General features: G+C 43.8%; 1 protein-coding gene across 4 annotated transcripts; it reads left to right on the top strand.

Moving 5' to 3' along the window:
- Nucleotides 1-13,631: 13,631 nt before the first annotated feature.
- LOC134477926 (uncharacterized) lies at nucleotides 13,632-22,629 on the top strand. Of its 4 annotated transcripts, none has more exons than XM_063257596.1 (3): nucleotides 13,632-13,919; nucleotides 16,548-16,608; nucleotides 18,244-22,629. In XM_063257596.1, exon 3 carries the CDS (start codon nucleotides 19,683-19,685, stop codon nucleotides 20,943-20,945), a length of 1,263 nt encoding a protein of 420 aa, XP_063113666.1. In that variant the 5' UTR covers nucleotides 13,632-13,919; nucleotides 16,548-16,608; nucleotides 18,244-19,682; the 3' UTR covers nucleotides 20,946-22,629. The 4 variants fall into 4 exon arrangements, with proteins under 4 accessions (XP_063113666.1, XP_063113667.1, XP_063113665.1 ...); XM_063257595.1 differs by lacking the exon at nucleotides 13,632-13,919 and adding an exon at nucleotides 13,940-15,441; XM_063257597.1 differs by lacking the exon at nucleotides 16,548-16,608.
- The last annotated feature ends 4,103 nt before the right edge of the window (nucleotides 22,630-26,732 follow it).

Here is a 26,732-nt window from a genome sequence, read left to right as displayed (position 1 = left end):
GCACCAGCATCAGACTAGACTTCCAGCCTCCAGAACTGAGGGAAATAAATTTTGGTTGCTTGTAAGGAACCTGGGCTGTGGGACTTTGTTGTAGCAGCTACAGTGGACCAAGACGCCCTGCCACTTCCTAAACTCTTCCATTTCTAGCATTGACAGCTTTACTCAAGGCCCCTCTTTGTCTCATCGCTTACCTAATCAAGACCCAGTTACTGTATTACAATATTTTCTAGGAGAGGCTCTGCCTTCTCTTTCTAGTCTGGATCTGATTTCAGTCATCAACAGGATGACAGGCACATCAGGAGAGACCGGTCTTGAGCTGTCTGTCAAAAGCACAGCGTGATATTTTTATATTTGACAAAGGTAATCTAGGAGTCTCTCTAGTTATCTAATCTAGATGTTTCTAGACTGGATCTGCCTCCTCATCAAATCCCTTTCATAGAAAATCACACACCTGGACTCCATTTGTTTACTTCTCTGGAGAAATGCCTTCACAGTGTCATGATTTAGTATTGTGCTCTTGATATTTAACATAAGAAATGTTCACAGAAAGTGCGCTGGCACATTTAAAATTGCTGTAAGTTACCTGTTATTATTGTTTAGTGTTCTTCATGTAAACATTCCTGCACTAATTTTCTTTTAGATTTCAATGTCAAGGAAAAATCTTTGTTTCTATTTTACTGTGTTAGATTGATCAAATTTCCCAAATTTACTATTTTCCACTAGAAAAATATAAAGCAAAATTTAGGCCTTAATTATAGTAGCTTTCCTTAACACGCTTTTCTGGCATAGATATTGTCTTGGAAACTGCTTTTAATACTTTATCTTTATTTTGATGATTTAGTGTATGTATCTGTTGCCTAAAGCACTGCACATATTTTTTGAAGTGGCCGTAATGCAAATAATAAGTAGACTTCAATACATAGTGTTGCTCAGTGGAAGGAATTATAATGATTTAGGAAAAAGTTTAATAGTGTGTGTGTGTGTGTGTGTGTGTGTGTGTAATAGTTAGTGAGATATTATTTACCACTGTGTTTCTGCTATTCTGAGGGTATCGATATATTTATGCTGTAGGAGACATGCAGGTTAAAAACTTCACAAAAAGATTTTTATGGAAAAGATAAGAGCTGAGGTGAGTGGCCACTAGTGAAGAATTATTAATATGGTAAGGGAATAAAAGAAAACTTGATAGTAGTTGGTCTTTCATAATTGATGATTTAGGACACCAGAGGTTTTTGCTAGTTACTTTTAAATGTTTCACATTTTTAATACATGTTAATATATGCAGTTGTGTCTTTTATTTCTTCTTTTTCATTTTTGTAGTTATAATTGACAAATAAACATAGTATAGATTAGTATCTTGATATTGGTATATATTGTGAAGTAAGTGGGACTAGCAAGCTAGTATGTCCACCATCTCTGTTAGAATAAAAACTTTTGATAAATTAAATTTAGCAGAGTTTAGTTGAGCAAAGAACTGTTGGTGAATTGGGCAGCTCTCAGGACAAGAAGAGGCTGAGAATTCTGCCTTATAACACAGCCAGGTAGCATTTCTGGACAGAAAATGGAAGTGAGGTACAGAGACAGCTCAAAGACAGCACTGTGATGGATGGAAACCCAATGCTGTGATTGGTTGAGACTCAGCTATTTGTTACCATAGTGTACTTATGAATCAGCCTTCTAGTTAGTTCCATAAGGACCCAACTACGGAGGCATCCTCTGGCCAAACTTAGTTCAGTTTAACACTTCATGTGATTCTTCTTCTCTTTTTCTGTTCTTTTCTTTGTTTTGCTCTCCCTGTTTTCTTCCCCTCCCTCTTTCTTTCTTTCTTTAGTTCCTTTCTCTCTCCTTCCTTTTTTCCTTTCTTTCTTCCTTCCTTCTTTCTTCTTTTGCATGTCTTCATTTTGGGTACTTTAACCAGTTGAAAATTTAGTGCACTGTTAGTGGTGGATTGATAATTTTTCCCAATGAGAACAATCAAACCAGCTGAGTTTTCTTTTTGGGGGGGGGTATACTGGTAGATATAGCTTCAATTTTCAATTTTAAATAAATATGTGGGAACTAACCTTCACAGAAATTACATTATCTTCTGGAAGGCAGCATGTCATGTGGTCAAACAGGGTTATGATCCTGTTTTTCACAGGATCTTAGATGTCTTTGAATTTTACCTTAAAAGATGAGAATTAGCATCACTGCCAACAAAAGTGGTTGTCAGGGAGACTTGTACCTTTGTGGTTTGGTATTTTCTGAGTCACTGGTGTTCTCTGCTATTGTGTTTAGTGGTATGCCTTTGAACCCTTATTTTGAAAACTGCTATTTCAGCCCCTATTCAGTCCTCCAGTAGGCTTGACCGGTTCTTGGTCAGCCTCTTCTGCAGAGCAAATTTGATTCCTAACCTTGCAACATCTCTCTATGCTGTTTGTTCTTTCAGTCTCACTTTGGAAGAGCCAGTAAAGTTCGTTTTGGCACCTGATTTTGTAACCTTTTCTGAATTTCTCCTTTACAACCTCTGTCACAGTCCCAAATCCCAAAGGCACAGGCTAACTCAGCCCAGATGCCAGAAAGATTCATCCCCAGCTGGGCCATGTGACCCTAATGAGTGAGCAGCCATATGTACAGTTAATTAAAACTGAAGTCAAAATAATAAAATGTGTTTTCAAGGTGTGCCTAGCGGTGACAAGGTTTCCTTTTGTGAAATCTGGAAACCACTGTGAACTCACAGGAAATAATGCACAAACTACTTGTATGAATTCCTTGTCTTTCAAAATCTCAGCTTAAGAGCCATAATGTATATCTTCGTTCTGCACTAGAAAGCCCACTAAAAGCCATTCTATGGAAGATACAGTGAAAAAGAAAGCAGAATCTCTGTTCTCTGAGAGCTTATTTTCTAGTGGGGCAGTGTGAAAGTTAAACTCTCTCCTTCGTGTGTGCCCCTCATGATTTGCCGGTGGTCTCTGTGCTTGCCTCTGTGTTTAGTGGTTAATCTGTTTTTTCACTACGCCATGGGGTCTGGTGTTTGTACTGGAGTTTTTTGCTGGGCAGAGTTGGCTGTTACTTGCTCAGTTATGAGTTGGTTGCTCTCACGGGCATATTTGCATTATAAAATTTGGTAAATGCTCCAAAATCAGGGTTATGGTTTTGTTGGAGACTCAGTTTATCAGCACTTGAGGCCCTTGACCTCAGGAATATGGCTTTTTCTTTTAAATCTCTGGGACCTAACACTGCTTAGCATATGGTGGATATTTAATACATATTTGATAAATAAATGAATGAAGAGACTATACCTAGGCTTTAAAGGACTTACAGAGAATGAAATGAACCAACCCAGTCTGATACAGTGAGACAAGTAGTCTCATAAAAGCAATGATTTGAGAGGGCTCTGGGAGGTTCCCGATTGTCCCACCAAAATGTGGCTCCTGCTGCAGCATAAGATCCTGCATTGATGCCATTCTTAGTGTGCACATTTTGATTGTCTTAGGTATAAGTTCCCAGGGTAGAGGAGGAGAAGAAGCAGATGAGAGTTATAAGGCAGTAAAGCATTACTCAGACAACACATTGAATGAGGTTTGATTGTCTAGTTACTCTGCTGGAGTTTGCAGAAATGGGTGAGATGCAGTCCTAATCTCCACTAATTCCCCTTCCTCTTGTGGCCTTTTCTCTGTACCTCAGACCTGCGTATCATTCTTTGTTTACCCAAGGACCTTATCTAACTTTTTAAAATGAAATAATGATCTCCCATACTCCAACCCTTCCTATTCTCGATCATAGTTGCCTTCTCTTTTGGTCAGTTCTTCCCATGGTCTGTATTTGTTTATGACTTTGTGTGTTGTTTTAACCAAGGTCTGTTGTGGTTCAATATTTTCATTCCATAAGAGGAATTCCTCTAAGATGGTATTTCAGGGACTGTGGAAGACATGGCGGCGGGGGGGGAGGGATCTTTGTGTGCGTGTGTGTTTGGGGGAACAGACACCATTCTTGGTGGTGTCCTTTATATTGTATTCCATAAGCCTCTGCTGGAGGCTTATTCCATAATTCCAATATTGTATTCCATAAGCCTTCAGGAAAGGGGAGTTTGATTAATTTTCAATAGAAGAGAGAGGGATTCAATGGAGTTGTGCCTGCCTTGGGAAAGTTTCGATGAAGAGAGAGAAAGATCAGGTCTTGGGTAGGGATGCTCCTGCCATGGATCCTGGGGTTTGGGGAGTGCAGAGGCTGGAGGGTGAGGCACGGTGAGGGATGTGGTCTCTGAGAGGTGTGGGGAGGTGACAGAAGGGTAGAGGGTCTCGGAGAAAAGCAAGGCCCAGTGCCGTCTCCTCTGTTTGGTCTTTTGTAACAGTTTTCATTTTGTAACTTGGAAAACTAACAGGATGAGCTTCTCAGATCTGACTTATGCAATGGCTGATTTATATTTGCTGGTTTCACCTTTCTTGGAAGAAAGATTTATCTAGCCTTACTGAGCACCCCCTCAACCCTGTGTCCCAAGCCCAGCCTCTATGGAGAAGGACCCTCCAAATTGAAAGAGAATCCTAAAGAAATCTTGCCTATGATTTGTTAGAGTGTTCTGGAAAACAATTGTGTTTATACTGAAAAAAATGAGAGGCAAAATCTTTTTATTAAAAATTTTTTCATTTATCCAAGCATACGCTTTTATCCCTCAGGCAAGCTGTGAGAGCTGGCAGGTGGGGAACAAGCCAGATCCTCAAAGTGTTCTGCATTGTCGATGGAGTTTAAATAAAGATCTCATCGAGGCTTCTGAAAATTGCACCGCCACTGTTTCCTCTCGTTGTCTGTCCGGGGAAGCGCATGAGTCATGGTGCAGTTTGGGAAAGTGGCTGGACTTTTCCTTCCCTGGGGTTGGGCCACATAAGCAGCATTTCCTGAAGGAGTTCGAACAGGGCAACGGTGCAGCTTGTGAAGCAGGTTGCCAAGGTGCTTGTGCAAATGTGCTCATCCGGAACACAGCACGCAGTGGGCAGGTGGTAGGTACTTTCTCTTGAAAGGTGTCAGTCAGAAGTAATGATGGTAATAATGAAACCACACTTACCCATGAAGAGCATTTACTGAGAGTATTGGGATTACAAGACTATCTTTAGCCCACACTTCTAGTCACTACGTTGCCTGGGCACAAAACTGTAACAGCAGCAAACATTCACTGAGCACATTCTGCATGTGAAGTACTGTGCATTTGTCATCTATTTTCTTAAGGACACTGCAGGGTTGGTACTGTTGTGCCCTTATTTTGCAAAAGAGGTAACTGAGGCAAATGCCATATAATTAGTGCACTGAGCAGTGGTGGGTTGTGTTGTGACATGTCAGCTGGCCCTGGGCCACTACAACTGACCACCAGAGTGACTAAAAGCATGAACAAGCCTCACATGCCAACCTGGGAGTCTCATTTACTTGGTTTAATATGCTCTGACCACACAAAAGCGTGTTTCTCTTAAGCATAGGTGCTGTCCGGTGGTGGCCCTGGGCTTGTGGGCCTGCTTCCCACAGCAGTGAATGTCCACATCGCCTTTGGTAAGACTCTGCCGCTCTCTGGACCTCTCACTGCTGCCCTTGTGGTTTTCCAGACTGAGGAGTGGAAAGCCTTTGGTGGTTGCCTTGAGTAGCAGTGGATGGATGGCTCATGCTATTGCTTTGTTGTAATAAGGAACAGAAGCAAGTAATTTCAGAGTTTTCTACCTCACTCCTGTAACCAATGTATTTCATCTTTTTCATGTAAGCATCAAGGAGCAGTAAGCAATGGAAGTAAATGTTGTTAAAAGTAAACTTTCAAGGCTATCAAAAGCCTCAGGCCTTGGATTATTGGATGTGTCTCTGGCTTAGTGAGAGTGAGGGAGGTCTGACCCCTATCACTTGGACTTCCAATGCTCCCCAGATTTGGTGTACGGATAATGAACCCATGGTTTCTCTTTACTCCTCTCACTTTCTTGCATCCCTATCAACACTTAATTTTTATTCCCAGTCTTTGATCTCCCCCCCTGGCTTATGAAATGAGACAGGTCTATGACCAAAAGACACACAACTCACTATTGGAGGTTTATTATTTGTATTTGAATTACTTTCTGGGCTTTGGTGATAGTCAGTGCTTGGAGCAACTTGCATGAATTAGCTTTCCCAGTATTGGAACATGATACCCAACACCTGCAGCTTAAAGGAGGAGAGGCTTACTATGGCTCACGGTTTCAGGGAATTCAGTCCATGGTGGGCTGGCCTCATGGCAGAAATCTCGTGGTGGAAGGGCCTGCCAGAGGAAAGGTTTTCACTGCATGGCAGCCATGAAACAGACGTAAGGGAGGAGCCAAAGACAAAATGCGCCCTTCAAGCCCCCAGTGGCTCACCTCCTCCAAGCAGGCGCTGCTTCTGAATGTAAGACTTTTGGGGGACATTTTAGATCTAAACCATAACAAAAGTGCAGCCCAAATTTGCTTAGGCTGCCCTAGTTTACATGGATGGGGGAATTCATGTTCCTCCACTCAGGCCTCCAGCTTAGCTGGGTGATGAACGATCTCCAGCCCCACCAGACTTGCACCACGCCATTGCTCAGGGTCTCTAGGACTCCACCCTGTTTTATACTCTCTTGTCAGTGTCCACGATTTGAGGGCAGCAGGTCATTGCCAGTCCTGCCCAGTCCTAATGTTCTCTAAGTGCCAAATCTTTACAGTGGCATTGGAGCCTGCGCCCTCTGCTGTTTTTCCTTGCTGGGGGCTAGCTGTGCTCTGTGTCGCTTCTTCCCTGCACAGCTCGAGTTCTCTGGAGCTCTACCCACATCCAGCTCCTCTAGCATCCACCTGGAGCCTTCTCCAAAGGCAGGCTCTGAGATTCGAGTCTCTGGGGCTTTTTGAGGACAGAATCAGCCATGGATTCTCCACTGGCCGAACTCTAGTGAATCCCAGGAGTGGGTACAGAGGAGTGTGAAATCAGGACTCCAGTGTTTCATGCAGTTTCAGATTATTATTCTGACAGGTCTAGACCAAGGATTAGAGTGAAGGGCAGCACTGCCGTGGCCTTTTTAATTTTCTGCCTGGGCTGCCCATCATGTTGCCCTGACCAGCAGCATTTGCATCACCACAGCACTTATAAGAAATGCAGAGTCTCAGGCCCCAGTCCCCACCCTCTGTGTGCATTTTACTCTTTTGATTTACATGCACGACAGAGCCCTGAAACACTACCGCACCCCATAAGTGATAGTCAGAGATGTTTTAGAAGATATGGAGAGCCATATAGCACAGTACGTTCCAAGTAAACTCAGCGATTGCTGGCTACTAACTGCCTATAAATATTTTTTTCTGTCTTTACCTATCACTTTCATTTAAATTCAGATTTTATTTGGGGGTTTTTGATTTTTATGTCACTGCATCCTGGAGCTCGGCATTGTGCATCAGCTTGAATGCTCTCTCCCCTCCATTCTTCTTGGGTTAAGAACTTTGATAATAGAAGGAAACTATAGGGCTGACATTCAAGGAAAATCCACGAAATGAATTCCTTTTTATCTTCAGGCAGAGCAGCTCCAATGAATAGAGTATTGTAATAAAATCTTTTTATATGCCTGTCATAGAAAGACAAACCTTTTCCAAAGGAAATGGATTTGAGTATTTGTGAGATATGATAAACAGCCTGACCAAAAAAAAAAAAAAAAAAGGCCCGAATTTCCCTTTTAAATGTCGGTAGGGGGAGGTTTTAACTTCCCTTGTCAGGTAAAAAAAGAATTCATTATGAAAACCATTCTAGCTGAAACTCAGAAATGAAAACTAGACCAGATCAGAGTGGAAAGCAATGATTTAGAAATGTGTTAAAGGGAGTAGTTTAATGAATAAAGTGTCAACTTCCTGTAGGAGCAAAAATAAATCACACATGGGCTTAACCAGTTTTGTCACCCTGAATTCGCTGGGCATAGCCAGTGCCCTGCATTCGGGATAAGGAACCATTAAAGTCTAATTCTAACTAGGATTTGTAGAGTAATTGTCGATAATGATGATAATAATAATGGCATTAAATCCACTTTATGACTTCTGTGTTTCAGCAAACGTTAGCAAAAGGAAGGAAAGAAAGAAAGAAGGAAAGAGAGGAACATCTGAATGAAAATGGACCTCATTTTCCGAATTTTCCATTCTCTGATGCCCTTGAGGCCTAGACTCTGTCTATCCAGAGAGGACCTGACGAATTTCTGCAGGGCCGTCTGGGTCCTTGTTGTTTCTGTCCAGGGTCTTGGTCCTTTGCTCTTGAAGTGCCAAACTGAGTCCTTTGAGTAGTAGACAGCTGCTCTCTCTCAGGGCTGGAGACTCGAAGTCTGAGATCAGGTTCCAGGATCAAAGTGTCTGCAGGGTCGGTTCCTTCTGTGGCCTTGAGAGAGAATCTGCCCTAAGTCTCTTTCCCAGCTTTGGTCCTTTGCTGTGGTCTTTGGCCTCCTCTGTTCCAGAGGCACACCCCATCTCTGCCTTCCCCTCCCAGGCCTCTCTGCATGCATGTCTGTGGCTCAGATTTCCTTTTTCTAAGGACACTGCTTGTATTGGACTAGGATCTAGTCTGATGACCCTATCATAACTTGACTACATCTGCAAAGATTCTATTGCTAAGTCAGATCACTTTCTGATGCATTTGGGGTTAGGACTTCACAAGTTTTCTGGAAGACACAACTGAATTATAGCACAGGTTCCAGAGGCTGTTTCGTAACAGGGTTGTTTGGCTTGTTAATAACAAAACTCCAGCATTCTCAAGTTCTAGCATTCTCAAGTCAGAGTTCAGCAACCCATCCATGAATAAATAACTTAGAGCCTCATGTAGGTCTTGATACTTACAAAGGCACCCTCACATCTCTTTGAGTTATAGATCTTACAAGATTCATTTTATAAGGGAGAAAATGGAGGCACTAACAGATAACATAGGAGTCTCAGTTTCCATAGTTGCTTGTTTTGTTTTCTTGTTTATTATTTGTCTCTTCAGGTAAAAATGGGGCCAAGGGACCTTTGACTAACTTGCTTTGTGTCCAGCCCCTTGTGTGACTGGCCAGTTCCTATTTGTGGGCCGAATGCATGATTAAAACAGCACAACAGTGATGTGAGTTCCTGTTTGGCGACCTCAAACCTGGTTGCTTTTTTATGAATAAATGGCCACTTCCCACTGCCCTGGGTGTCCTTGATAGGATTCTCCTCTATAGCGGATGATGAATGGTGGGTGTGATGTTACAATGAGCTTTGGTACTGTGACCCACGTGCAGGCCCTCTCCAGTGGAATGTGAGTGGAAATAATACATACACCTCTCAGGTCTTGGCCATTAAACATCGCCTGCTGGACCCCTTCCTGCTTCTTTCCTGTAATTGACTGAGTAACATTGTCCAGAGAAGCCTTGACATCTGCCTTCCGAGCCATCGTCAGCCTTGGAACCTGGAATGTTACAGGAGAAAGAAACAACTTTCTTGTTGTTTAGGCTCTCAGATCTTTGCCATTATGATATGCAAGGGTAACTTCATTTATTCTCGCTAATCTAATGACCAAGTAGAGACACGACTTGTGAGATGCAATGGCCTTGATTTACACTACCATTTGCAGTTCTGGGCCACATTTTGGCATGCAGTGAGGGGCTCCCCCCTCAAACAGGGACTGACCCCCACACCTCATGGGTACAAAATTGCTGGAAGATGACCTCATCTCCAGGGCTATTCTGAGCAACTGAGCTTGGCATTTGAGAAGGGGCCATATTCAGGCAATTACTGCTGCCTTTTAAGTACAATGAGAAAGAGGATGAAGACAGTGAAAGTCACAATCTATAAGAATGAGAAGAGCAGGGCTATCACGGGAAAATACACATTGGATCCAAGTTATTGAGAAATCATTCAATTTAATGCTCATACACATTCGTGGGTCTCCTTAGTGGACAGCAAGATGCCTGTGATGTGCCTGTTCTTTGCACACCAAGGATGGGACAGCAAGTCATGCCTATGTCACGCAGTGCTTACATTTCCGTACTCCTCCTCGTCCTCCTTGATGTATTGAGTCCCTTGGTACCTGCTAGCATGATGCTGCTCCAGATTCACTCTTTACAAAGTGAGGAAACCCCAATGATTGAATTTTAGTTCATTCATTTCCTCCTGCTGTTTGTCTAATGGCAGCCTTAATGAGTAGGATAATGGCTTAAAGGGAACAGAAACTGAAAGGAAAGGGGGAGCCAGAGACCTGCGTAATTTCTAAACTGAGTCCTTTTTCATAATTTAGACATGACTAGAGATTTATATAAAGTTCCCTTAAAAGACAACAACTTGATGTTAGGTAAGTTACTTTTTTCCATAATCATCTTCTCCACTTGATGGAATATCACAGAACTGGAAGAGTCTTATGATTTTCTAGTTCCATATTCTCAGTTGTAGGAAGATACTAAGGTCCAGAAATAAAGGATTTGTCCAAGGTCACAAAATGAGACTTTGCGCAGCTTGCGTGGAGTCTTATGGCTGCTTCATGTATGAGTGTATTCAGTGTATGGTTTTCTTTCCCAGAACTGAGTCCAATTTCTTCCTTCCCTTTCGGCTTCCCTCTGTCCATTTTTTCACATCATCTTGCCTTCTTTTCTCCTTCTTCTGCAGATACTACTGATAGCTGGGTTCATTGTGGAGAAAACTGAGTGTTGAATGTTTCACTATGATACTGGAATCTTGTCTGGATGGGTCTAGTGGGGCCATTTCCAGTCTGGGTATCCATATGAATACCTGGAGCATATCATGGCATACTACGTCACAATGCTGTAGTGTATCATACCATCTACCATGGTGCTATGCCACATCCTACACCGCAACATACCATAATACCTCACCATATACTGCCATCCCATCCCATCCCTCCCCATCCCACCCTATCCCACTCCACTCCACCCCACCCTACCCCATCCCACTCCATCCCATCCCATCCCATCCAAGCAAAGGTAATAAACAAGGTATGTGAAAAGTAGCTGCACTCTCATTGGAGAATCAAAATGTTATGGAGATTCTCAGGTAACACAAGCTTGGTTACTGACAACCATCATGAACCCCATTCAGCATGATGAGATTCGCTTCCATTTGCTAACCTCCTGGAAACTCTCAGAGAAGTGCAGCCAAGGGGCTGGCCGCAGTCCAGGTCTGCTCCACACCTGATGTGCTGGTCCTTTCTCCTGGGGCCTCTGTTGTTCCCGTGCCAGACCACTTGGTGGGACTGTTGACTGTTTGCCTGGCTCTTGTTCGCTTGGGTAGAGAAATTTCAGCACCCCTTTGTTCCAGTTCATTTCTGGCCCGAGTCAGATCCCCATGTTAATGGTATTTAAAGGAATTTGATGTTCCTCAACATGCTCAGCAGAAACACTCGCTTCCTCTCAGGGAAGGGGTCTCTTTCCCCCAGACCCAGGGGCCTGCTCTCTGTTCTGAGCAGCTGTGCCTTTGGGTTCCGCCCCTCCGTTCTTTCTGCACTGCGACATTGGGAAGGGGTGTCCACTCTGGCTTACCTTGTCAAAAAGAGTGAGTTCTGAATTGGAGCCAAGCAAAAGATGGGCTTCTTGTTGGATTTTAGTTTTGGAGTTAAACTTGGAGGTTGTTTTATTTCCTAGCCCAAGGACCTCTGTCTGCATTCTCCTTGGCTTCTAAAGTTCCCTATTTTATTTACTGTCTACCTTCTCACTTTTGTATCATCAGTATGGAAAAGGCAAATGTATCTGAGATGCCAAATACACCCTAAAACAATGCCATTTGCCTGGAGGAGAGGAAACCGTCACGTATGGCTGTGGAATACGGTTGTGATTTTTCAGAGCCCTTCACCTGAGTTGGTGGGATAAGGATAGCTCCAAGTGTTCAGAAAAGGTGAGATCGTGTTTTCAGGAAAATCAAATGGAAACTAAGCTGAACCCTGGTGCATGTGTCCAGGCCAAGAGAGGAGAAAAACTGGACAGAGAGCCAAGCTCGTGGCCTCTTGTGAATCATGACACCAAGGAGGGCGAGGGGCCAAGTTGGGTCCAACTTTGCAACTGTCACAGTTCTACTTTGGTCACGCACCCCTAATCCTCACCCCTTTGTACTTCTCTCATTTCTTCTCCCACTGAGTGACTTCCCCACTCACACCTCTACCAGGACGGTTAGCCAGCCGCCCCTGGAAGGGATCATAGTTTGTGTCCTCAGTTGCAAACAAGACCTCAACTAGCAAATGTGGGAGGAACAATGCTCATTTCTGGGCTGGGGCTTTATGTCTCTTCCACCAGCTCCGGGCGGGGGACCCTGGTGCTCTGGGACAGTGGCCACAACCTTGACTGCTGATTGAATCTCCTGGAGATCTTTTTACAAATCCCCTGCTCACTCACCCCCTGCCTTGCCATGGTCTAAGCAGCAGCAGATTTGTTTGTTTGTCCGTTTTGAGGCGGGATCTCACTATTTATTTCAGACTGGCCTTGAACTCATAGTGCCTCCTGCCCCTCAGCCTCTCAAGTGCTGGTATTACCAGTGTGCCACCGTGCCCAGCTGCAGCAGGAGTTTTTAAATGCTTCATGGGTGATTCTGTGGACAACTGAGTGAATGCACTAGTCTCTCTAGAGGGAGCGGAGCCACAGGATGAAAAGCTGTCCACTGTCCAGAACACTCTTTATGCCAGCATGCCCCTGGAAATTTGGGTTTATCTGTTAGAGCAGCTCAGTTACTTCAACTAACGCTTTTCTTCTTTGGCAGTACTAGATTTGAACCGTGTGCTTCATACTGAGCTACAACCCCAGCCCTATTTTTAGATTTTATTTGGAGACCAGCACTGGCTAGGTTGCCAAGTCACCTGGCTGGCCTAGAACTTGCAACCCTCCTGTCTCAGCCTCCCAACGCACTGGGATTACAGATGCATGCCACCACACTGACTTAATACATCTTTTTAATGAGCACAGAGACAGTGCCTCCTTAGCATGCTGGGATTTCATCCCAACACTTGTCAGTGCTTTGTTCTCTCAGCAAAAACGTTCCACAAATGGATCACAGGTCCCGGTGGGGTGCAGAGTGGCCCCTTCTACTCGGCCTCCAGGTGCTCTTCCTGCAACTGTGAGAGCCTCGGTCCAGAGAGCAGCTCCTGGTCAGCCGTAAGTGCATGCGAGGAGATAATCACCTTAGCATTGTAGAGACGGGATTCCCTCAGGTTTACATTCATTCTGTGATTCGATGAGGCTTTAATTCTGTTTACTCATCTCCAGTGCTCATCTCGATGCTACTTGGCGGGCTGCTGATAGGAAGCCACGCTTTGCTTTTCCAAGTTTCCTGGTACCTTTCAGTGGGAGAAGCGCTGTCAGCGTTAACGGCAGAATGCATCTCACCTAAAGGGCTCAAAACTGTAGGGTGTGTCTCTGGTTCTTTTGACTGATTCACTTGTTTTGTGTATGTCTTTCAACATCTTGAGTCATTTAGGAGCAGCCCTTGATTTTGGCTCGTATAATTTGTTGTCTGGCAATTTGTGTTCTTCTGGAGCGACATAATTCATTCAAGTGCCTCAAAGTAGAAAGAATTGCTTTGTAGGAAGGCACTGTTGCATGAATTTGGGCAGGCTAGGTGGCCAGCCTAGTTCTGGGAAACCAATTGGTCGTTCCCAGGTACAGTGGCACTCATGGGAGGGTTAGTTCGCTGTTGCTATTAAGCTTTTCCTGCCCACATCGCTGAAGACAATCATGAGAAGGATCACAGTGGCTGCTGGACACAGAGCCAAGGGGAGGAAGTGGTCAGATCGTATTCGTTCACCTGCCTCTGTGATCCCGCCCAGAGGAAGGTAAATCAGATCTGGAGGAGGAGTGGGCTGAGGCAGGAGGTAAGCAGCAATAATGCAGATGCCACGGGACCAGCCCCGAGTGCGGTGGAGCTGTCCTGAGTGTGGCGTGAGCCACCTTCAAGCAAACAGTGGATTTCTACTCTGCACTTCCCCACTGCTCCAGGCAATCTCCTCAGGTGAGGGCTGGGTCTCACGCCAGACCTAGATGCCACCATATTGTTCCCTTTCTCTCGGGAGACCTCCTTCTTTGTTATATCCCCCTCCTGGGAGTGTCGTGGAATAAAACTTTGCAGAGAGAAGCAAGCCCCCCTGCCTTTTCCTAATGGGGGAGCTTCACTGGCAGTCTTCTTTAGAGGCTGAGGTCCTCCTTGCCAGAAATCCTCTCCTCAAAGTCATCTCAAGGCCTTGGACACCATATGGACTCATGCCTTGTTAGCGACCTGCAGCCAGAGCCCACAGGGAGCATGCTGTGGCTGAAGAAGTTGGCTTTGCTATGTGTCGCAATGAAGGAGAGCACCACGGGGAGTCTGACTACACGGTGTTAGGAAGGACCTTGCTATGGTGGGTTTGTCCCCCAAAATTCACTTACTGGAAACTTAATCCTTAAAGCCCTGCAGTAGACATTGGAGATGAGGCCATGGGAGATAATCAGGAGTGGATGTGAAGTTATGAGGTTGACTTTTATGATCATTTTAGTAGTGTTACCAGAAGGAGATGGAAGAGAAACACAGGATAGCAGGGCTAGCATGCTTTATCTTTCTCACTGTGTGATGCTCTCTGTGGTGCCACCACCCTTGCCAGATGCTGCCCAGATGTGGGTGCTATGCTCTAATATCACAACCCTTTTTATTTATAAATTACCCCATCTGTGGTACTCAGTGATAGCAACAGAGAAGTGACTCAGGCAGGATTTTGATTTGGGTTTGGAAATTTGGAGGAGGGATTGGATGTTTTCAAGATGCAGGTTGGGTGCTTTGGGGAGGCAAGTGGATTCTATGGTGGGTGTCTTAAGCAGCCTTCTGTGCATGGGGAGGGATGAATAAAGCTGTGACTGTCACCGGTGAAGGGGCAGCAGCTGCTGCACACTGTAGAGGCCATGTGGGCATTTTTGTGCTTCAGACTGTGTTCCTATTTCTGTCACACTCGGACGTGATGATGGAATCTTCTTTTTGCTTTGATTCACCACAGTCGGTCTGGTATTGCTGTTCTGTAAAATTGTTAGTTCAGCAAGGCCCAGCCTCGAGTGCCCGTGCCAGCTCCTAGCAGCTCCGCATCCTGGTTATGGAGCTAGGTTAATTCTTGGCTCTCAGGGCCTGTTTTCCTTCTTCTCAATCGTACACTTTTATTTAGCTGTGTTGATTATTAAAACAAGGAAATGCTTTTCGTTGTTGGTTTGAGACACGGATCTCACTATGTAGTCCAGGCTGGCCTTGAGTTTGCAGCAATCCTGGCTCAGCCTGAGTAGGAAATACTTCTTTACGGCTCAGTAGCTAATCATTCCCATGAGCTTTCTGAGGGATTTGTCACAGCCCTGGCCCAGCACCCCTACTTAACGGGTCACTCCGGCTGAGGCGGAAGTGTGTGTCCTGATGGGTGTGCAGCTGTGCGGGACGTGCTAGCATTCCTGGGCGTCACTCCAGTTTTGAGATGGCAGCCCCTCGCCTCTGGCAGCAGTGAGAGCAGACAAACGGAGGAAAGGTAAGAGAAAAGTGAGAAACAACAGGTGAAAGAGAATGAAATAAGTGAGGGAGAAGTTAGGAACGGTGAAAAGACAACTACAAAACGACGCAGAAGTAAATCCTGAAAAGTGAGTCTCACAGCAGGTTAAAAAAAGCACTAGGTTGCTGAAAAAGTCATGCTTTGACCTTATTGTTATATTGTTATGTCCTGTTTTATCTCAATCTCTCCCTTATTCATTAAAAAAGTTATTTAGTTATTTTTTATGGTTTTTTTTAATTAAGGGGAAAAATTTAAAAAATTAGCAGGATATATAATAGTAACTCTTTTTGATTTCCTATTAACTTGTTTTGAAGTCCTGTAATACTCCCACGATCTTGTTTTGACTGATTAGACTCTGTTCCATTCTGTGCGATAGTATCAAGTTTGAGGCTATAGGCAACTACTTTGAAGGCAATAAGATTCACTAAGATGCCCATTCTGGTTTGACTATTGTCTCCTTTGGAAGTCCTGTAATGTTTACAATGCCTAAGTTTTATTGGTCTTGTTCTCTACTGTTCAACTTTATAATATCTAATGAGATACACAATTCTTTTTAAGGAAACAAGAGACATTGTTGATAACCATTGTTGATAACCTTGTACTCTGTTTTACATCATGTGCTATGTTTATCCTTGGTTTTCACTGACAGCTTTGTTTTGCCATATTTGACTTTATTCTCTCCCAAAAAAAAGTAATAAGAACTAAGGAGTAATAAAACCCAAAATGTGTAAATTTTGTTGTAAAAAAGAGAGGGAAAAAAAGTGCTCTAAAGGATACAACAGCAAGTGTATTTAGGGGTGATAAATAGCTGACCATATTAATGTTTTTGGTTGGATCACTGAACACAAGATCATTGAACACAACTGTTTGCAGTCTCACTGTTTGAGTGTCCACTTTGTATGCTTTGATACTGTGACTTGAGCAACTATCTCTAAGATGATAATATGTAATCTATTAACTGGTGATTTCTTACTGTTTTTTTTTTTTTTGTAGTTCTGTATTACTTGCACCCTAACACCGCTTTGTTTTGTTTTTGTTTTTTCTCTTTTTCCTTTTAAATAAAATTTAAAAAAAAACTGGAACAGAAGAAGGTGGCACTGGAGAACAGGAGGAGCAGAGGAAGATCCAGGCCAAAGCTTTCCACAGGTCTTTCATGTTATTCTGCAGTTCTCTTATGTTGAATAGGTCTCAAAATGAATTTGCCACCAGCTGGAGCTTGGGATACAATCGTTTTATTCCATAGAAGTTTGGGTTGCAGTTGGGTCACATTGGATGAGCTTTCCTCTGTAAGAACAGCAGGAAAGGGAGCTCAATATGGCACCTGTGGCACAGGGCTGTGGAAGCTGCTTAAAACCTGCACCCCTATAGCAGAAGATGCCCCCCCCCAGGCCCGTATACTTCAGTTCGTTAATTTCCCAGGTGACAGTTCCAGTTCCTCTTACTTTTGTTTCTTAGCAACAGCTGGTCACTGTGATGCACAGCTGGTCACTAGGATGCATATTGTAAGATCCAGTCCCCAATTGACAAGCCTCTGTACTTCCTGCTTGCTTACCTCAGATAAGCCTCAGACCTCTAGAGATAAGGGCCTGATATTCTGGGAATGATCCGGATCAGTGCTCATTGACGTAAAATAAATCTGCCTCCAAATCCTGAGGGTTATTTCTGTGTTTCTGCTTCTGTTACACCCCAGCATCCTCCCTGCTTTGAGCTCTGTCTGCATCCAGGAGTCACCACTTTCACAGGTTCCTGTTTAGATATGAAAATCTCCACTGACTGTGAGTTAGGATGAAGAGCAGCACGGGTTTCCCTGCCTTGTCTCTGAGAAAAGGCAGTGCAAACATAAGCCAGGAGGAGCTGTGCTGCAGACCTTGAGTAACTACCCCGTGGGGTGAGGAAGGAACCACAGCCTTTCTTCTCCTGTGGGAGGAGCACAGACCACTGGCTCAGACCCTGGGTATACGGAGGGGCACGTGTGAGATTCTTTCTCTTGGAAATCCTGGTTCTTTGTTTTTTTTTTTTTTTTTTTTGGTCTTTTTCCTTTTTATCGGTACCGGTATTGAACTCACGACTGCCTGCTTGCAAAGCATGCGCTTATGCCGCTGAGCTAAATCCCCAGCCCCCATCCTGGTTCTTTGAATAATTACCATTTCTGTGAACATCACTGGACAGGAGATGAGAGGACAGTGCGAGGCAAAGGGAGGCTCGTGCTGCCGGATGGAGGCTGGGTCCCAGTCCCAGAGCCCGGATGGCCAGAGGTGCACTGCAGCGTGAGTTCTCACCCAGTTCTCACTGAGTTCTCACTCAGTGTGCTGGTACCCTGGAGTGTCTCTGACTGTCAGAGGCTTTTCTCAGTGCCTGGCTCTGTGTGTGTGTGTGTGTGTGTGTGTGTATACTATCTCTTTCTAGAGGCTAGAGAACTGTAATATGTCAAAATTTCTTTGTTTTATATTTTTGTTGGGTGACTATTTTTAGAGAGATGGGTTTTCATCTTGGTCATGCGGAGGTTAGTTGTTTCTATTGAAGACTGTTGCTCAGAATCCCTACATACTTCATGTCTATCATGGAGACACTGCTGGGGTTGAAATGCAACTTGTCTGCTGAGAGTCCACCTTTTGGAGGCTTGGTTCTCACAGTGATGATGGAGAGGAGCTGCACTCTTCAGAGCAAGGGTCTGGTGGGAGGTCACGGACTGGCTCTTTCTCTTTTCATGGCTTCCTGTTTTACACATGCTTCTGTTACCTTATTATTTTATTCCATTTTATTGTTTCTTTTTCTTTTTAGTGATCCTGGAGATTGAACTTAGAGCCTCATGGGTTCCAGGAAAGTGCTATATGGCTGTACTGCATCGCCAGCCTTTTAAAATTTTGAGATAGGTAGGGAAACAGTACTTTTCACAGCAGCATCCAAAAAATGAAATACCTAGGAATCAATCTAATGAAGCATGTAAAAGACACCTACATTGAAAACTATACTACTCTGAAAAAAGGGATTGAAGTGGGTATCAGAACATGAAAAGACATCCCCTGCTCAGTTAGGAAGAATTAACGTAGTGAAAATGGCCATACTTACAAAGTGGTTATACAAATTTAATGCCATTCCAATAAAAATTCTAGCAGCATAACTCACAGAATTAGAGAAAATATTCCTAAAATTCATTTGGAACCAGAAGAGACCTTGAATAGCAAAGGCAATACTGGGAAACCAGGACAAGGAAGGGGGCATCACAATCCCTAATTTGAAATTATACTACAGAGCTACTGTGATAAAAACAACATGGCATTGGTAAAAACAAACAAACAAACAAATAAAAAACCTCAGAAAAAAAACAAACCTAAGGATCAATGGAGCAGATTAAAAGATGGAAAAACAATTCCAAATATACTTAGCCACCGTATCTTTGACAAAGTTACCAAACACATTCACTAGAAGAAAGATAGCTTCTTTAATAAATGGTGCTGGAAAAACTGGCTTTTCACCTACTAAAGATTAAATCTGAACCCATATCTTTTACCATGTGCTAAACTAAAGTCAAAATGGATCAAAGATCTAAGTATTAAAACAGAAACACTAAATCTACAAGAAGCTATCTTGGTAAAAGTCTTGAAGACATTGGTGTAGGGAAAGATTTTATGACTAAAACTGCAATCACACTGGAATTGTCACAAAGAATCAACAACTGGGGTGCCATTTCATTAAACAGCTTTTGCACAGCAAGAGAAATCACCAACAGGGTGAAAAGACAATCTACAGTGTGGGAAAAGTGCTTGCAAGCTGTTCCACAGACAAAGAATAACTAATGAGAACATATAAAGAACTAAAAAGAAATCAGTGTCATGGTTTACGTTTGTGTCCCCCAGGCCTCATGAGTTTGCACTGTTCATTTGTGATGGTTCATTGTATAGTGCTTGGATTAATGGTGTTAGTGCTCCACCCACATAGGGGTGAAGCCAGGATGTGATGTAATGGCAGGAAGTAGGTGTGTTTTTCTCTTTGCTGGTTTAAGCTTGCTGTCAGCAGTCGCCATGAAATGCAGCCCAGCCATGCCCGCCTGCCTTGGAGCCAACTGAGTGTGGACTGAAACCTCCAAAAACTGTAAGAAATAAACCTTTCCTTTCCCAGCTTTGGGCTTCAGGTATTTTTGTCTCAGCGATGAGCATAAAGTAACTAAGACAGAAATTTGGTACCAAGAGTGGGTTCCTTTGCTGTGATTATACCTGGCCATGTTTTTCAAGAGGCTTTGGAAATGGCTTGTGGGCGGAGTTTGGAAAGGTTTGGACATGTCACCTGGATGCATAGAGCTGGAGCAGCTTAGGCTGGTCTGTAGAATACATTCTGGTCAGAGCTCAGGAGACCTGAAAGCTGATAGAAAGCCTGATGGTAAAGACCAGGCTTGGGAGGTTTCTGCTGGGAAAGACTGCATTGGTCATTGGACTCCACATGATGTGTGTTATGGCTTAGCAGAAAGTTTGTCTTCATTTTGTTCCTGCCCAGAGACTTTGCCTAAGACTGAGACAAAGGGCAATGGACTGATTAATCTTGAAAAAGAAATTAAAAAGCAACCAAATGTTGTGGCTGTGGCATGGCTATTGGTGGCTTTTAGCGAGCTTTATGTTTTGAATCAAGAGCAAAGAGCCCAGCAGGATAATTTCCAATACTGTGAATTTGGCCCGAAGGAAGATTCCAGGAAGGGTGTGGATTGTAAAGACAGAGTTGAGATTTTGATTCCTGAGGAGAAACAGAGAGATAAGAAAGATGGCCCCGGGGCATCCAAGGAAGCAGGTCCTTGCCCTGTGCAGCCTCATAGCAAAGATGAAAAATTTTGCTCAGAGGAAAAAGCTGCAGAGTGCCATGCTCCAGAATGGCGACAGAGGCCACGTGAGGTTCCAGAATGGCAGCAACACAGAGAAGCTTTTCATCACAATCAGGTAAACAGAGCCCTGCAATCCAGGCAACTGACCCCTACAGCCAAGAGAGAGAAAAGCCTGACTGCCGCTTCAGCTAGCAGCAAACCTTGGCAGCATCCACAACATGCTGATTTTAGGTGCAAGGAAAATGCACAAATTCTGAGGGTAAGAAGGCTTCCACCTCGATTGCAAAGGGCCCAGCTGGCCATGCAGTGTGCCCCTGAGAGGGCAATTTGTGAAGATGTAAGGGTGAAGCTGAAGGTGCAGTGGAGACCCCAGAAGTTTGGAAAAACCAGGGACGTGGATGATCCAAGGAAAGCTGCAAAAAGCAAGCAGAGAGGATTTAAGAGAAAAGCTGCAGGAGTTGAAATCCCTGGAAGTGCCCTGGGGGTGGAATCACCCAAGGCTTTTGGAACTTGCAACCAGATTGCTTCAGATGCTGAGTGTAGAACTCTAGGACTTAATGTTTGCCCTGCTGGATGTTGGAATTGCTTTGTTTCAAATGCTTTCTATTCTCCTGTTTGTAACTTTTGGAATGGTAATGTTTATCTTGTGCCTTTGCATTTCAGAAATGTTTAACCTTGTTTCTTTTGTACAGGGCTTACAGTTAAGAGTTTGCCATAGATCTTGGAGGAGACTTGGGATTTGGACTTTTCAGCAATGTTGAAGCTCTTAGGACTTTGGCAACTCTTGGAGGTGGACTAAATGTCTTTTGTATAAAGGATGTACATGAGTCCTGGGGGCCAGGGGTGGAATGTCATGGTTTATGTCTGTGTCCCCCAAAGCCTCATGAGTTTGCATTGTTCATTTGTGATGGTTCATTGTATAGTGCTTGGATTAATGGTGTCAGTGCTCCACCCACATAGGGGTGAAGCCAGGATGTGATGTAATGGCAGGAAGTAGGTGTGTTTTTCTCTTTGCTGGTTTGAGCTTGCTGTCAGCAGTCGCCATGAAATGCAGCCCAGCCATGCCCGCCTGCCTTGGAGCCAACTGAGTGTGGACTGAAACCTTCAAAAACTGTAAGAAATAAACCTTTCCTTTCCCAGCTTTGGGCTTCAGGTATTTTTGTCTCAGCCATGAGCATAAAGTAACTAAGACAATCAGATTTCCCCAAATTTAAAGATTAAATTAAAAAATGGGCATCTGAGATGATTACACACTTCTCAGATGAAGAAACAGAAATAAAAAATAAACATATGAAAAAATGTTTAACATTACTCGTCATTCAAGAGATGCAAATTAGAGCAAAGCTGAAATTCCACCTCACTCCAGAAAGAATGGCTATTATCAAGAAAGCAACCAATAACAAATGCTGGCAGGGCTGCAGGGGAAAAAGGAACACTTCTCTGCTATTGATGGGAGTGCAGAATGGTGCAACCACTGTGGAAATCAGTGTGGAGATTCCTTAGTAAACTAGAACTAGATGTTGCATTTGACCCAGCCATTTCCCTCCTCGGTATCTTCACTAAAGATGTTATATGTACACCTATATTTATAGTGGTACAGTTTGTAATAACCATATATGGAAACAATTGAAGTGCCCATCAATTGGTGAATGAGTAAAGATAGGGTTTTTTAAAAATATAATGGAGTAGTACTCAGCCATAAAGAAGACATATGCTCAAGACATATCTAAGAAAGTGGATGCATCTTGAGACCATATTATTATGTGAAATAAATTGGACACATGTGTGTAAATACTATGTTGTTTCTGTGATGTGAGAAATCTAAAGTGTAAATAAAGACCAAAATGTGTAATAGATATTGTGAATAGGAAGAAAATGTTCACATGGGGAGGAGAATGAGGGAAAAGGGAGGGGAAAGGAAAGAAGAGATAAGTAAAAAGAACGAGACAATAAGGAAAACATAGCAGTAATGTTCTTATAAATGGGAGGGGTTGAAGGGAGGTAGGAGAGTGGGAAAAAGGTTATATCATGTACAGGTACAAATTCTGTGATGAATGTGATCATTATGTATATCTAAAATATATCAATAAAATGTATTTAAAAATAGATAAATAAAATTTTGAGATGGGGTCTCAAGTTGCCCAGGTTACCTCAATTGCTCAGGTAGGCCTTAAACATACAATCCTCCTGCCTCAGCGTCCTGAGTAGCTGAGCTTACAAACATGTGCCACTCTGTTCTAGATATGCTCCTGTCCTGTATGATGCTGTATCTTATGACGTGATAAAGCCAAGGGGCCCTGGGCAGAGCTTTCAGCCTTTAAAAACTGAGCTGAATAAATAAGTGCCTTTTAAAATGAGTCCTGGCCTCAGGCATTTCATTACAGTAACAAAAAACAAACTAATACAAAAACCTTGTGAGTACTCGCCACAACACCATGCATTGGTTGGCCCCTGAAAAGCTGCCTCATGTTTCACCATCTCCCCTACAGGCTGCCTGTCCCCTCACATGGAAGTCCTTGGAATTTCTTAGAGGAAGCCGTGATCGTTTTGGCTGTTCCTGTGGTGCATGGCAGTTCTGTGGAAAGCGCTCGAGGCATAGCTCCCACCGAGGCAAAAAGAACATGTTTCTGTTACATTGGTTCAGGTCATTCAGGTTGCCAGGAAAAGGATCTTGCTTGGAATTGCTTAGGGCATATTTTAAACATATGTACTTAGGGGGTCAGAAAAGCAGAAAATTGTCTGAATGACTCCCCAAACTTATTAAAAGCAAGGACGTTTGAGAACTAGATCATAGTTCAGGATGCACCACGGCCTCTCTCTCTATCAGCTCCTACAGTCAGAATCAGTGTCCCAGTGTCTGCCCAAGCTCTCCCTGTTCTGCTGCTGCTGACTCTGAGCTCTGTCCTGTTAGCTTGGTTTAGCCGGCTTCTGCTTACTGCTTTTTCAAATCGGTTTTCCTGCTTCCATTTGCCGCACTATTTTCTTTTCTGCGTTGTCCCAGGTTCAGACTTCTTGCGAGAGGAACCCTCGTGGTGCAGGCGGTCGACATCCAGGAAAACGTGGTGCCTCCACGCTGGGCTTTTGTTTTAAACGGTCTCCTAGAGGGAACTGGGTAACCAACAAGTAGCTGCTTCTGGGTGAGATACTCGTCTCTGGCCTAGTGAGCTGTGACAGGGCAGCAGAGAGACCTGGTGTGAAATGTGCTAATCTAGGCTAGCACGCCTCAGAGAGGGGCTGCTGGGGGGTGAACACAAATAAGCATCTTGCTTGCATGGACTTGAGTGTGCTACTTAGAAATAATATTAGACAGAAAGTAAGTATTACACTGGCAAAATGAGCACAGAGGTCAAAAGAGGCCATGATGGTCTGGGATAGGGGTGATACAGCTGAATGTATCAGTAAATGGGGACTAGTTTGGAACAGCAGGCAACTGGAGGTGTGACCTGGAAGGGGATATCTCTTTCCCCAGCCGTTTATTTCTCTCTTTGCCTCATAGTCACACTGACACAAGCGGCTTTCCCCCTCCAGGTCATTTCTTCAGACCATTTCATCTTTGGAGCTAGCTGACCATAGCTTGAACTAAAGCTCTCCTCCCTTAAATTGTGGATGTTGGGTTTTGTGTCCTAGCAGTAAGGAAATGACCAAGACAGGGTTAAGTACCAGCAAAGTGAGGTTGTTACCGTGACAGTACCTGACAATGTGGTTTAGAAGATTTTGGAACTTGTTTTCAAGAAGATTTTGGAAAAGTTTGGAGATACCAGCCCTAGCATGCTGTAAACCAAGGTTGGTGGGACATTAGGGTCAGAGTTTAGAGGACTAGACTGCTCATGAAAATGTAGACAGTAAAGACCAAGCTCAGAAGGCTTCAGTTGGGAATGAGGACTTCAGTGACCGCTGGACTCAAGACCACACGTATGTTTTGTGCTGGTAGAAAATTTGTCTGCATTTTGCTCATGTCCTGAGACTTTGTGGTACACAGAGATTAAAAGCAGTGGACTAATTAATCTGGCAGAAGAAATTCCAGGGCAGCCAAATGAGGCTGTGGCTTTGTATTTTTGGTGACTATTAGTTAGGTCTATAGTAAAAATTAGGAGCAAATATTGGAATCAAAAGATGTAAAAAGTGTGTAACTTCAACAGGAAGCAAGTTCCTACAAAGATGGGGCTCTGAAAGTGTGGTTGCTAAAATGATTAACATTCAGAAGAAGTCAAATACTGTGCCTCAGGACAGCATGGAAGATGCCTTGAGGGCATCTCAGTCATCAGCAGCATCCTGTTTCCCAGGCTCAAGGGTATAAAAGGGTAAGGATAAACTCTTGAAAATTTTTGCTTTGAGAAATGAGTCCCAGGGCACCTTGCTCAAGAAGGGTTCCTAGGGGCTGGAGGTTTAGCTCAGCGGCATAAGCACCTGCCTTGCAAGCAGGCGGTCGTGAGTTTGATCCCCGGTACCGATAAAAATGAAAAAGACCAAAAAAAAAAGAAGGATTCCTAGGGATTTGATTCACAGTGTTCAACCATCCAGGCACATAGGAGCTGCTACAGCCATGACACTGACTGAGCCGGTGGCTGATCTTGGTGTCCTCCATGTGGTGCTGGTTTTATAGACATGCAGAATGCAAGAGTCTTGACAGTGAGGCTTCCTCTCAGGTTTCAAAAGAATGTCTCGGGGGGAGAGGGATTGTGCCCAAGAAAGCAGTCTTGAGGCTGTGAGGATTAAGGCTGTAAAGATTAAGCCAAAGGTGCAGTGGAGACCCCAAGAAACTGAATCCAGGAATGTGGATTGCTTGAGGAAAGCCAAAGGGATTGATTGGAATCAACCCAAACAAGAGGCCATGATGGGCTAACTGGGAATGCCATGGAGTGAGGTTGCCCAAGCCCTATTGAGCTTATATCTTACCACCACTTGCCCTGGGTGTTACATATGGAAGAAAAGGATTTAATGTTTGCCCTGCAGGGTTTTGATCTTGCTTTGGTCCTATTGCTTCCCGTTCCCCCATTTCTCCCTGGTGAATTAAGAATGTGTACTGGGTGCCACTGTGGATTAGCAGTGTTCAACTTTCTTTCTGACTTTTATAGAGTCTCATAGATAAGAGTGTCTTAAATCTCAATATTAGACTTGAACTTTTAAGTGATGCTGGAACTGTTAAGACTTTAGAGATGAACCAAATAATCTGATGTAAAGAGATGGGCATAAGTGTTTGGGTGGATGGGTGTTAGGGTTTGGATACAGGTGATCCTGAAGGCCTCATGTGCCCAGGGGATTTTGAAAGGCAATTAGAGCTTAAGTGTGCTATAACTGAGTGTCTTGTTAGGAGGTGGTACTGGTCAGAAGACGCAGGTCACTGGGGCTGTAACCTGGAAAGATGCACCCCTTTCCAGCTCCTTCTTTTTCTCTCTGCTTCCTGGACACCATGACTGAGCAGATTTCCTATGCACCAGACCCTCTACCAACTGGAGATGCAACCATGAGATAAAATAAACCTTCTGCCTTTAATCTGTGGGTGTCAGGTATTATGTCTCAGTGATTATAGATGGCTAAGACAAAGGGCAACATGAGACGCAGTGGAACTTGCTGATGGCTGGGTGCTGGGAAGCTGGGCCAGGGAAGGGTCATTGAGCCCTCGGAGCGGGTGTGCCAGAGGGCCTGGGTTCTGGGGCTGGTTTTGTTGTTACCTACTTTGGACATATCTATCACCCATCCATACTGTGGATCTAACTTCTGTTGCTGGAATGTAAGAATTTTCAACTCATTAGTGCTCATTTTTCTTCCACTGTGAATACTATAAAAACAGAGCCAGGGACTCAGAGTCTGTATGACCGAGAAAATCAAAAGTGTAGAACTCTGTTTTCCTCTTTGAAGAGACTCCTCCCTCCTCCTTTTAAACAATCTGTCCTTTGTTTTCCCTTTGAGTTGGACATGTCATTGTTTTCTTTTGTTTCTGAAAAAAGACCCTGAAATCTCAGCATCAGTGGAGAGTTTTGTGACCAGAATAGAAGATGATAAGTCAGCTGTAAAATTGTTTCTGAAATCTTCTACATTATCTTGATTTGAACTTCTCCATTTCACTGAGGGGCAGAAGCAAGTGGTTTCTCAAATCCTTCAGTCCCTCCACCTTCTCTGAAGGTGTGGCTTCTCTTCTTGGTCAGGTTTCTGTCTTTCTCTCTCTCCTTTCTTTTTGTGAGTACCAGAATCAAACTCAGGACCTCACACCTGCCAGGCAGGTGGTGTGCTGCTGAGCTAGATCCCCGGCCCTTGGTCAGGTTTTATATCTGCTTTGTGACAATGTTCCTTAAATGCCTTTTTTACTGGATATTCCAGCTGGTCATCGCAGCTGGTCATCTTCAAGGAGAAAGAAAGCGAGGCCTGTGTACCTGGTGAGGCACACAGGTGGTCCCCTGCTAATACATGTTAACATTTCAAGCCTTCTGGACTGAGTTTTGCTGTGGGTGAAATGAAAGGC

This window comes from Cavia porcellus, unplaced genomic scaffold (genome assembly GCF_034190915.1).
Source record: "Cavia porcellus strain 051 isolate PalLab524CR breed Dunkin Hartley unplaced genomic scaffold, mCavPor4.1 scaffold_10, whole genome shotgun sequence".
NCBI lineage: Eukaryota > Metazoa > Chordata > Mammalia > Rodentia > Caviidae > Cavia > Cavia porcellus.
Note: the sequence above shows the minus strand (reverse complement) of the source record. Positions and strands in the feature narration are given on the sequence as shown.